This window comes from Pan paniscus, chromosome 3, assembly GCF_029289425.2.
Source record: "Pan paniscus chromosome 3, NHGRI_mPanPan1-v2.0_pri, whole genome shotgun sequence".
Lineage (NCBI taxonomy): Eukaryota > Metazoa > Chordata > Mammalia > Primates > Hominidae > Pan > Pan paniscus.
This window is the reverse complement of record NC_073252.2, coordinates 96,008,822-96,021,805: the sequence shown is the minus strand read 5'-3', so window position 1 is coordinate 96,021,805 and position 12,984 is coordinate 96,008,822. Positions and strand designations below refer to the sequence as shown.

The following is a 12,984-nucleotide window of genomic DNA, read 5'->3' as shown; positions in this document are numbered from 1 at the left end:
TTTCTGTGAGCCAAGCTGTAGTAATTGTTATGTCTCTTCTGGATCCAGCCACCCAGCAGGTCTATTAGGCTCTGGGCTGCTACTGGGGGTTGTCTGCACAGAGTTCTGTGATGCGAACCATATGTGGATCTCTCAGCCATGGATACCAGCACAATATTTGGGGTGTCTCTTGGCTCCTGCAGGAGCAATCTGCTTTTTTCAGTAGTTCTGTGTGTTCTCTCAGCTTTCTTGATTTATTTCTGTGGTAGGTCTGGAGCAAAAGTTCATGGTCTGAGACTCCACACACTGCTCTGTCCTTCCAAGTGGGATGCCATCTAGTTCTGCCTCCTGTCTGCCATGATTCCCATTATCCACTTTTTCTTATCTCTTTCTGTGTGGATTAATCAAATATTATAATCAAATAAAATATTAATCAAATATTTTATTTCATTTCATCAATATTACTTTTTTAGTTTTTTTACTATTCTTTGAGTTTTTGCCATGAAAATTACAATAAGCATTCATGTATTGCAATCCAATAAGAAGGATGACCTTTATCACTTTCTCAATAAGACTGACTCAGAACATTTTAACTCCATTTTGTTATCTTGTATTTTGTTTAATTATTGTCAAACATTTTAAATCTACATATTTTAAGTTTTTTGAATATTATTATTTTGTTGTGTGGATTACTTTTTTATTTATTTTTCTATTGTGCTTCATTCCTTTTTGCATTTGCATTTTTATGAAAAATGGAATCGTTTTTCTTCTGTCTGAAAAACTTCCTTTAGCATTTCTTCTGGTCCAGGTCTGCTGCTGAATTATTACTATTTTTGTTTGTCTGAAATGTATTTTGTTATTTTTGAATGATTTATTTTTGATTATAGATTTTTAGGCTGGTGATTATTTTCAGCACTTTAATAATATTTTGTTTTTTTAGACTTTCCATCTTTTCCATTGAGAAGTAAGCTGTCCAACTTATTGTTTCTCCTTCCAGAGATATTGTCTTTGGTTTTTAACCTCTGATGTGTCTGAAGTGTTGTTTCCTTTTTAATACATTAGCCTGAGGTTTGCGGAACCTTTGAATCTGTGGGTTTATGTCCTTTATCGGTTTTAAATAATTCTTGGCTATTATCTTTTATGTATTTTGTCATATTTTTTCTTGCTATCTTTCTGAGACTCTCATAAATATATGTGTTAGAACTATTCACCATGCCTCGAACACTCTTAGAATTCTTCTGTATTAGGCCGGGTGTGGTGGCTCACGCCTGTAGTCCCAGCCCTTTGGGAGGCCGAGGTGGGTGGATCACGAGGTCAGGAGATCGAGACCATTCTGGCTAACACGGTGAAACCCCGTCTCTACTAAAAATACAAGAAAATTAGCCGGGCGTGGTGGCAGGCACCTGTAGTTCCTGCTGCTCAGGAGGCTGAGGCAGGAGAATGGCGTGAACCCAGAAGGCAGAGCAAGCCGTGAGCCGAGATCGCGCCACTGCACTCCAGCCTGGGCGACAGAGTGAGATGCTGTCTCAAAAAAAAAAAAAAAAAAATTCTTCTGTATTACAACTTTTTTTGCTTTCATGCTACAGTTTAGATATTTTCTACTGAGTTATAATTTAATTCACTACTTTTTTTCAACTATTTCAACTACCATTAAATCAATCTATTGAGTTCTTAATTTCAGATATTGTGTTTTTTAGTTCTAGAATGCCTGTTTAATTCGTTCTTAAAGAATTCATTTCTCAGGACAAATTATTTATGATTTCAACTATTTCTTTTCTATTTTTCATCTGTTTTATTGAACACATTAATCATAGTTTTAAAAAAGTTCTTGTCTGCTAACTCTAATATCTGGATCATCCATTAGTCTGTTATTTTATGTTTTTTTCCTCTTGATTTTTGATCATGCCTTCTGTTTTTTGGCATGCCCTATAATTTTTAATAGCTTGCCAGATAGTGCATATAAAACATTGTAAAGATTCTAAATGATGTTATTTTCTACTAGTGAAATTTCACACTTTCCTCTGCAAGGTAGATACAGGTGGAGATAAAATTACATTAACCCAATTATGAACTGTGCTGATTACATTTTTGCTATTACTTAATTTACCTCTTGGTTGTTTCATTTTCTTAAGTGTAGTACTATGGGGATATCAAACATGAGCCTGATGTTTTTGAGGGTCCTTCTATCAGGTTCTTAACTTTACTCTTTGATGCCTCTGTATTTCAGTTTTTTGGCTTAGATTTTTAGCTTCACACTGCCTTTACTCCTTACAAATACCTTGATCAAGAAATAGGCCATGTGCTTTGAGGCTCCTCAAATGTGCAATTTTGTCATTCTGGCCCAAGAAGACACAGTTGCTTAGCAGCATTTCTCTGCCAGGCTAATCTCAAATTTTTACTCTGTTGCCTTTATCAGAAAATGCCCTGAGGGAGAGTGCACCTGCACACCAGTAGCTCACCTCTCAGAGGTCTACCCTCATCAGAATCGTAGGCTTCTGGTCTATGGTACTTCTACAACTCAATGAGGTCTTTAAAAATAGGATCTTGTTACATTTTGCCTGAATTTCTTTTTAATTATTCATGTAGAAATGTGGTCTTTTGTAAACTACTCATTTCCTCTAGAGCCAAAGCCATCCAATGAGTAATTAATTTCTTGGTAATTTCATTCAAAGTTGGTAACTTTTACCTCCTAAGCACTAAAAACTGCAAAATGTTTTGGAACTTTTTAATGTAATAATTTCTAGTACCATATATATGACAGTAATAAAATTATTGTAGTTTCTTTTTTCCAAGATGGCAGATTGGAGGCAAGTGTTACAATGCCTATTCTATTTGGAAAGACAAAATAGTGTATAGCAATTCTCACTGTGAACTTTTTTTCTGAGAAGCAATGCAGGAACTTAACAGGAAAACTGAAATAAATCACAGACCCTTTGAAAGAAGTGGCAGGCTGGCAGCCCACATTGTGAGCCATGTGAAAAACTTCGTCCTCAGAGTGTGAAAGGCAGAGAGAATGCCTCCAGGATACACACCCCAGCTGGGGAACCTGGCAATCTGCCCATGGGGGAACACCTTAACTCTACCCAGTGCTAGAACTGATTTAAGGAGCAATGGGGAATATGAAGGCAGGAGCAGTGTGGGAAGAGCCTTGCAGGCATTTTTGGTCTCCAGTGTGAACCGAGGGAAGCCATTCCTGATTCTGTGTCATGGGGGATCTCACAAAAATCTGCTAGCTAACTCAGGCAGGGAGCAGGTGGGAAGTGTGCTGCAGCCACAAGTGCAGGAGCTGCACACCCTACCTTTACAGGCAGACTGGGAGAAGCATGGCCTGAAAGCTGTGGTTGCAGTCTCTGTGAGGAAGGCTTATGGCCTGGGGCATTTTGAGTTCTGAGCATTAAGTGCCTAGAACTTAGACAGCTGCTGCTAGCAGGTGTGAGTTTTGCTTTGCCAAGTGCATGGGAGCTGGACGGGGTTTACTGCCACCTGCTACTCCTGACTCCCTGTACAAACTCATTTGTACATCAGAGGCAGATATGCTCCTCCATAGAACATTACTCTAGTGGCCAACGAATTCCTCTGATGCTCACTGGGGCCACTGCTGCCCTGCATGGGTAGAGTCAGAGCGTGGAGCTACCTGATGGAGCCCCCACCTGGCTTTGCCCCTCCGCTTGCCCTAATAGCTTAACACAAAGGACAGAAATGTTTGGGAGCTCTATAGCTCTGCCCGTCACCTGAGAAACCACAGTATCTCCCCTGGGTAACATAAGGCAAGTACAAATCCCACCACTACTACCACAACTGGGACTCTTTTGCAAGCACCACCTCCTGGCTGGAGGCCGACTGACACAATGCATTACAGTATCTCCAAGTAGAACAACAATGTGCCCAGAAAGGAGAAAACTTGTGCATGACCTCTGCTATCACTATTGTCTGTATCATTCTGGCTACCAACCTGGCTAACCAGAGGTCCTGAGTCTGTCCATGTGACCAGTTCATTACTACTACCACCAGCATTTGAGAAAACCAACACACTAAGGCTATTTATAACGAAGGAATCTCATAGAGTCTATGACCCTCCCCTGCCATCCCCATCAGAGATGGTGCTGGTACCTGATGCTGGGAGACTTGAGGAACTGTTACATCAGTGGATCCCTTGCAGACTTTCCCAGCACCAACCTGGAGTGTGGCAACTCCACTGGGTTACTAGACCCAGAGGAACAGCAGCATTCATAGTGGCCTGGCTCTCAGGGACTCCTGGTCCTAGGGGAAAGGAAAGTATGCCACATTAAGGGGACACTCCATGGGACAAAAGAATCCAGCTGGCAGGCCTCGAGTCCCAGATCTTTTTGCTGTTGGGAAGTTTCTTTCTTCAGAGGCACAGTTGCAGTACTGGGTTCAGCAGGGAAAGTCTGCAGCTGTACCCCAACAGTCAGGCAGCTCTGGTGCTCATGAAGGGTCTTGGAGAAGGGGAATTCTTTTTCCTCCCATCCACCACTGCAAGACACAACTGGGTCTTCTCTTACAGGTGTTCAGCATGGGTGCACCTAAAGACAACCTTTTTCAAACATTTCAGGGTGACTGCATCCTGGAGGATGCACCTTTCAGGTTCAGGTGTGGTTGAGAGGTAGAGTCACAACTCCTCTATACTTGGAGCATCAACATTCCTGAAGGTGAAAATGGGTGCCTCTCTGATGGAATAGCAGGAATACTGGAACACTGGGTCATGAGTGTGTCTGGAATGTGGATTGCTTTCCTGCTGCCCTGACACAGGGGCGGAGGTAGCTCCCACCCTTTCCCCTGATAAGACCTCAGTGTACTTCTCTGAGAGCTTCTCCCAACCTCCAGCCAGCTCTGTCAAGGCTGGGACCTCTGCCTACCATTACATATTGCATTTACCCACCTGCTTTAATCACAACCAGTTTCTTCCCCGGGACACCTATCCTACTAGCCTGAAGCCTGAGTTGTTCAACCCAGTAAATAAAATACTGGGGAATAAATAAATTAATTAAAAGCACACATCATGGGGGAATGAAGTAGGCTTCAAGAGACCTCTGCTATTCCAACTCCGTAGGATACAGTGAACTTGCTCACACACTGAGCATGTTGCTGCCGAGAAGCATCTGAGAAGGTTATCATGCAAAGAGTCTCTATAACTAAAGCTCTCACACAGGGTCTTCACTCCTGAATGCACCAATAACTGAATTAGGCTACATTAAACTATAAGCTTTAAAGTCACAGCCATAAGGGGGGAAAAAGAAATAAAAAAAAACGCAATCAAATAAAACATAATTTCAAGAATAATTAGAAGAAATAGTATACCCAAATGAGAAGGAACCAGAAAAATAATTCTGATAATATGACAAAACAAGGTTCTGCAATACACCCAAAGGTCACACTAGTGTAACCACCCAATGGGTTCTCCTTGCCTGCTGCCTGGAGAGAGCCAATTTATCAAGACAGGGGAACTGCAATAGAGAAAATGTTATTAATGCATAGCTGTCTGTATGAGAGACCAGAGTTTTATTATTACTCAAATGAGTCTCCCCCAAAACTTGGAAATTGGGGATTTTAAGGACAATTTGGTGGGTAGGAGACAGTGAGTCAGGAGTGTTGATTGGTTGGGTCAGAGATGAAATCATAGGGAGTCAAAGCTGTCTTCTAGTGCTGAGTCAGTCCCTGGGTGGGGGCCACAAGACCAGATAAACCAGTTAGTTGATATGGATGGTGCCAGCTGATTCATCAAGTGCAGGGTCTGAAAATATCTCAAACACTGACCTTAGGTTTTACAATAGTGATATTGTCCCCAGGAGCAATTTGGGGAGGGTCAGAATTGTGTAGAGGTAGCATGAGAGGAGTCCAGCTGCATGACTCCTAAACCATAATTTCTAATCTTGTGGCTAATTTGTTAGTCCTACAAAGGCAATCTAGTCTCCAAACAGGAAGGGGGTTTGTTTTGGAAAAGGGCTGTTATTGTCTTTGTTTCAAAGTTAAACTATAAACTAAGTTTTCCCAAAGTTAGTTCAGCTTATGCCCAGGAATGAACATGGACAGCATGGAGGTCAGAAGAAAGATGAAGTTGGTCTTTCACTGAAATAATTTTCTCAGTTATAATTTTGCAATGGCAGTTTCACTAGCTCTCTAGCAATAGATCCAAACCAAGATGAAATTTTGGAAATACCAGAAAATGAATTCAAAAGATTAATTACTAAGGTATTCAAGGAGATACCAGAAAAAGGTGAAAACCAACATAAAGAAATTTTGAAAAAATCCGCATATGAATGAAGAGATACATATTTTAAAGAGAAAAAAATCAGAACTTCTGGAAATGAAAGACACATTTAGGGAATTACAAAATGCAGTGGAGGTTTTAACAATAGATTAAAATAAGTAGAATAATATTTTGAGGAAATTGAGGAAAACTTCCCTGGCCTTGCTAGTGATTTAGATATCCAAATACAAGAAACTCAAAGAACTCGTGAGATTCATTGCAAAAACAGAAAACAAAACAAAAAACAAAAAACAAAACACAAAGGCATATAGTCATCTAGCTATCTAAAGTCAATGTGAATGAAATAATTCTAAGAGCCATGAGGCAAAAGCAACAGGTAACCTGTAAGGAAAAACCTTTCAGACTAACAGCAGACTTCTCAGCAGAACCCTTACAAACCAGAAGGGACTGGGGTCCTATCTTTAGCCTCCTTAAATAGGATAACCATCGGCCAAAAATTTTGTATCCAGCAAAACTACGTCATTTTCAGACAAATAAGTGCTGAGAAAACTTTTTACTACCAGACCAGCCCTACAAGAAATGCTAAAAGGAGTTCTAAATCTTGAAACAAAAGCCCATTATGCACCAGAATAGAACCTCTTGCAAGCATAAAACTCACACGGCCTATAAAGCAATAATACAATGAAGAAAAAAATGTAGGTAACAATTCACATGTTGATTGGAACAGTATCTTGACATTATGTTGAACGTAAATGGCGTAATGGTCCACTTAAAATATACAGATTGGCAGATTAGATAAAAAAATCACAAACTAGATATCTTCGGTCTTCAAGAGACTCACCTAACATTGAGGGATTTATATAAACTCAAGGTAAAAGAGTGGTAAAAGTTAATCCATGCAAATGGAAACCCAAAGTGACCAGGAGTAGCTATTCTTATATTAGATAAAACAACAACAAACTTTAAAGCAACAGCAGTAAAAAATGACAAAGAAGATCATTATATGATGATAAAAGGATCAATTCAACGAGAAGATATTATAATTTTAAATGTATAAGCACTTATCCCTGGAGCTCTCAGATTTTTAAAACAATTACTACTTGACTTAAGAGAGGAGATAGAAAGCAACACAATTATAGTGGGGGACTTCAACACCCCATTGACAGCAGTAGACAGATGACTGAGACAGAAAGTCAACAAAGAAACAATGGTCTTAAACTCTCTAGAACACATGGACTTAACAGATACTTACAGAACATTCTACCTAAGAATTTCAGAATATATATTCTTCTCATCAGCACATGGAACATTTTCCATGATAGACCTATATGACACACCACAAAACAAGTCTCAATAAATGTGAAAAAATAAAAATTATAGAAAGTATCTTCTCAGATCACAGCAGAATACAACTAGAAATCAACTCCAGAAGAAACCCTCAAAACTATACCTATACATAGAAATTAAACAATCTGTTCCTGAATGATTTTTGTGTTAAAAATGAAATCAAGTTGGAAATTAAACAGTTCTTTGAAATGAATAATAGTGACATGAGTCATCAGAACTTCTGGGATACAGCAAATGCAGTGCTAAGAGGAATGTTTGTAGCACTAAATGCCTACATCAGAGCCTGAAAGACCACAAACTGACAACCTAATGTAACACCTCAAAGAATTATAGAAACAAGAACAAACTAAGCCCAAATCTAGAAGAAAAGAAGTAACAAAGATTAGAGTAGAACTACATGCATTTGAACAAAAAATCAATACAAAATATCAATGAAACAAAAAGTTGGTTCCTTGAAAAGGCAAATAAAATTGATATAACTTTAGCTAGATTAACCAAGAAAAGAAGAGAGGAGATTCAAATAAGGTCAATTAGAAATAAAATTGGAGACATTACAACCTACACCACAGAAACACAAAAGATCATTTGAGATAGCCATGAACACAAACTAGAAACACAAACTATGCACACAACCTAGGAAATCTAGAGGAAATGGATAAATTCCTGGAAACCTACAACTTTTTCAGATTAAATCAGGAAGAAATAGCAACCCAGACCAGACCAATAACAAGCAGCAATATTAAATCAGTAATTAAAAATTGACAACAAAGAAAAAAAGCCCAGGATCAGATGGGTTCACAGCTGAATTCTACCAGGCATTCAAAGAATTGGTACCAATCCTACTGGTGAAACTATTACAAAAGATTGAGAAAGAGGGAATCCTCCCTAACTCATTCTGTTAAGCCAGTGTTACCCTGATACCAGAACCAGGAAAGAACATAACAAAAAAAGAAAACTACAGACCAATATCCCTGATGAATGTAGATGCAAAAATTCTCAACAAAATACTAGATAGCTGAATCTATCAGCACATCAGAAAGATAATACATCATGAACAAATGGGCTTCATTCAAGGGATGCAGGGATGGTTTAACATAAGCATGTCAGTAAATATGATTCATCACATAAACAGAATTAAAAACAAAAACCATATGGTTATCTCAATAGCTGCAGAAAAGCATTTGATAAAATCTAGCATCTTTTTATGATTAAAAACCCTCAACAAACTAGGTATAAAAGGGACTTAGTTCAAATTAATAGACACCATCTATGACAAACCCACAGCCAACATTATATTGAATGAGGAAAAGTTGAAATCATTCCCACTGAGAACTGGAACAAGACGAAGATCCCCACTTTCACCACTTTCCATTCAGCAAAATACCAGAAGTCCTAGCCAGACCAGTCAGGCAACAGAAGGAAATACAGTGCACTTAGATTGCAAAAAAGGAAGTAAAACTATTGCTGTTCACCAATGATATGATTATATATCATAGAAAACCCTAGAGATTTCTCAAAAGTGTTGACTGGATAAGCCTAGAGATAAGATTAGATTTGATAATCAAATTCAGTAATGTCTCAGGTTACAAAATCAATGTATGCAAATCAGTAACACTGATATACACCAACAGTGACCAAACTGAGAATGAAATAAACTCAATCACCTTTAGCTGCAAAAAAGATAAAATATCCTGGAATATACTAACCAAGGTGAAAGATCTCTACAAGGGGAACTACAAAACACTGCCGAAAGAAATCATAGATGACACAAACAAATGGAAACACATCCCATTCTCACGGATTGCGAGAATCAATATTGTGAAAATGACCATACTGCCCAATGCAATCGACAGATTCAATGCAATTCCTATCAAAATACCAACATCATTTTTCACAGAATTAAAAGAAACAATCCTACAATTCATATGGAATCAAAAAAGAGCCTGCTTAGCCAAAGCAATACAAAGCTAAAAGAACAAATCTGGAGGCAGCACATTACTGGACTTCAAATTGTACTACAAGGCTGTAGTTATCAAAATACACAGTACTTATATAAAAGTAGACATATAGATCAATGGATCAGAATAGAGAATGCAGAAATAAAGCCAAATATTTACAACCAACTGATCTTTGACAAAGCATAGAACAGCATAAATTGGGGAATGGACACCCTATTCAATAAATGGTCCTGGGAAAACTGAATAGCTACATTTAGAAGAGTGAAACTGGATCCCTACATCTCATTTTATATAAAAAGCAACTCAAGATGGATTAAAGACAAATCTAATACCTGAAACCATAAAAATTCTAGAAGATAACGTAAGAAAAACTCTTCTGGACATTGGCTTAGGCAAAGAATTCATGACTAAGTCTCCCAAAGCAAATGGAACTAAAACAAAAATAAACAAATTAGACCTAATTAAACTACAGAGCTTCTGTATAGCAAAAGAAATAACCACCAGAGTAAACAGACAACCCACAGAATGGGAGAAAATATTGCAAACTATGCATTGGGCAAAGGACTAATATGCAGAATCTACAAGGAACTCAAACAAACCAGCAAGAAAATAAAACAATTTCATGAAAAAGTGGGCAACTGACATGAATAGATATTTATTAAAAGAAGATATACAAATGGCCAGCAAATATATGAAAAAATATTCAACATCACTAGTCATCAGGGAAATGCAAATTAAAACCACAATGAGATACCACCTTACTCCTGCAAGAATGGCCTTTATTTCTATTATTATTTTTTTGAGACAAGGTCTCACTGCCTCACCCAGGCTGGAGTGCAGTAGTGTGATTATGGCTCACTGCAGCCTTGATCTCCGAGGCTCAAGGGATCCTCCTACCTCAGCCTATCCAATAGCAGGGACCACAGGTATATGCCACCACACTCAGCTAATTTTTGTGTTTTTTGTAGAGATAGGGTTTCACCATGTTGCTCAGGCTGATCATGAACTCTTGGGCTCAAGTGATTTGCCTAATTTGGCCTCCCAAAGTGGTGGGATTACAGGTGTGAGCCACTGTACCCATCCAAGAATGGCCAGTGTTAAAAAGTAACGAACAAAAACCAAAAAACAACCCCAAAAAAACAATAGATGTTGGGATCTTGAAAAGAGAATGCTTATACATTAATGGTAGGAGTGTAAGTTAGTACAATCTCTATGGAAAACAGTATGGAGATTTCTTAGATAACTAAAAATAGATCTATGATTTGATCTAGTAATCCCACTACTGGGTATTTACCCAATGGAAAATAAGTCAATACATTAAAAAGACACCTGCATGTGTATGTTTATTGTAGCCAAATTCACAATTGCAAAGATATGGAACCAATCTTAGTGCCCATTGACCAATGAATGGATAGAGAAAATGTGGTATATATACACCATGGAATACTACTCAGCCATAAAAAAGAATAACATAATATCTTCTGCAGCAACTTGGATGGAGCTGGAGGCCATTATTCTAAGTGAACTAACTCAGGAATGAAAAACCAAATACTGTATGGTTTCACTGATAAGTGAGAGCTAAGCCATAGGTACGCAAAGACACACAGAGTGATATAATGGACTTTGGAGACTCAGAAAGGAGAGGGTGGGAGGAGAATGGGGGATAAAAAACTACTTATTGGGTACAATGTACACTACTTGTGTGATGGGTGCACTAAAATCTAAGAATTCACCACTGTACTATACATCCATGTAAGGAAAAACCACTTGTACCCCAAAAGCTATCGAAATAAAAATTATTATAAAAATTAGTTATTTTTCAGCTTCAAACAATTTAAAAACTATACAAAAATAATAATGCTGGCTTAGATGTTCTATATTCAAAGGCTTTCACATTTTTAAAAGATGTGACTGTGATTGTTCTATTTTTGAAAGTGATAGAAGCTACCTATATTATCTGGAGTGGATAGGTTGGAATAATATCATGTGGAAAAAAGTGGAGAAGTGCCATCTTCAGCATTTTGGGTAGAGGCAGATCATGTCACAGATACATTAAGTGGGTAATGGATGTTTTAGTAAATTAATGTTATCAAAAAACGGGCCAAGAAAGAAATATGTCTATTAGCTACTATGTGTCAAAGTCTGAAATATTAACTGTGAATATCAAATTCTCAAACAAAAACAGTAAAATGTGTAAAAAAATGGGAAAATAGATTCTTACCCCTTTTGCATATACAAAGGATGTTGCTGCTGTTTATTCTATTTAATTAAATTAATACAAATAAATTGTATGACAAAATAGAAAGTATCACAAAGATTAATTGCTCATTGAAATATTACATTACTAGATTCCTCTAGGCTATTAATTTAAATCTTCAATGCATATAAAGAATTATGATATTTAAGAGAGTGAGTGGATCATTTTGCTTAGAAAATATATTAACCCAGAATTCCCACATAATTAAATGGTTAAATGTAAATATCTTTTTATTAATAATAAATTGTTAAATAATACTATATAATTGGCTAAATATCTTATACTAATATACTATTGAGACAGAACTTGCTGGTTATGAAATAGAACATAGCTAATATGTTTAAGTAATGTGTGCAGATCCATTATACTTACCTAGAGGTTCATATAATCAATTCTTTTTCCATTTTAATATTTCATTGACTTACAGCTTTTTCTTTCTGTGTCATATTTTGAAAATTTTATTTGTTTATGAATATGTGTCTTTATTTAATGCCAGATAATATTGATGAACTTCATTACAAACTTATTATTTATAGTGCCTCTTGTATTGGTAAAAATAAATGATGTACTCTTTTTAACCCCTTCTTTCAACAGGAATTTTGGCATTCACAGGGTGGTGGAATTTCTGATGAATTACCTAACTTGACTAACAAATATGCTGCTTTCTTGTCAAGCGCCAAAAGAACTATGAAAGTACCAGATATGGTAAGAATACTCCTACAATCAAATATTTTCATTATCTAGAAATCATGGAGGAGGCTGCATAACATAAACATTATATTAGGACCTGAGTGAGGTAACTGGTAGCGTGCTGTAACCTCCTTGGCTAGACCGATACTTTTATATTTTTAAAGTTCAACAAAATTCTTCAAGCTATGCCAAAGTCCAGAATTGCTATATGAGAGATTATTACATGCAACATCCCTTGTAGGGTCAGAGAACATTCATTCTTAGGACATATATGAAAGCTGAACTTGCTGTGTTGTATATGGAGCAAAAGATTTACTAGGTTCAACTCATTTTATTCATAGTGCAAATGTTTTCTCTTTTCAATGTGAATTCGTCTTGAAATCTAAGACTCCTGAGTGATTTATTTTTACTCCTGTTGACCTGTATGTTAAGTGGTATGGCTATAAATTTTTCTGAATTTCCATTTTTAAAAATAAATACCTAGTAGTGAGTAAATTGAAAAGAGTAAAGCAGATTAAATTAAA

General features: G+C 37.1%; 1 protein-coding gene across 4 annotated transcripts in view; it reads left to right on the top strand.

Moving 5' to 3' along the window:
- The window catches only part of STPG2 (sperm tail PG-rich repeat containing 2), a 718,556-nt gene that overhangs the window by 197,677 nt on the left and 507,895 nt on the right, over positions 1-12,984 (top strand). For all 4 annotated transcript variants that reach the window (XM_055111640.1, XM_055111641.1, XM_055111639.1 and 1 more), the window contains one exon: positions 12,365-12,475. In XM_055111640.1, the coding sequence (XP_054967615.1) occupies positions 12,365-12,475 (111 nt within the window). The remainder of the gene's footprint in view (positions 1-12,364; positions 12,476-12,984) is intronic.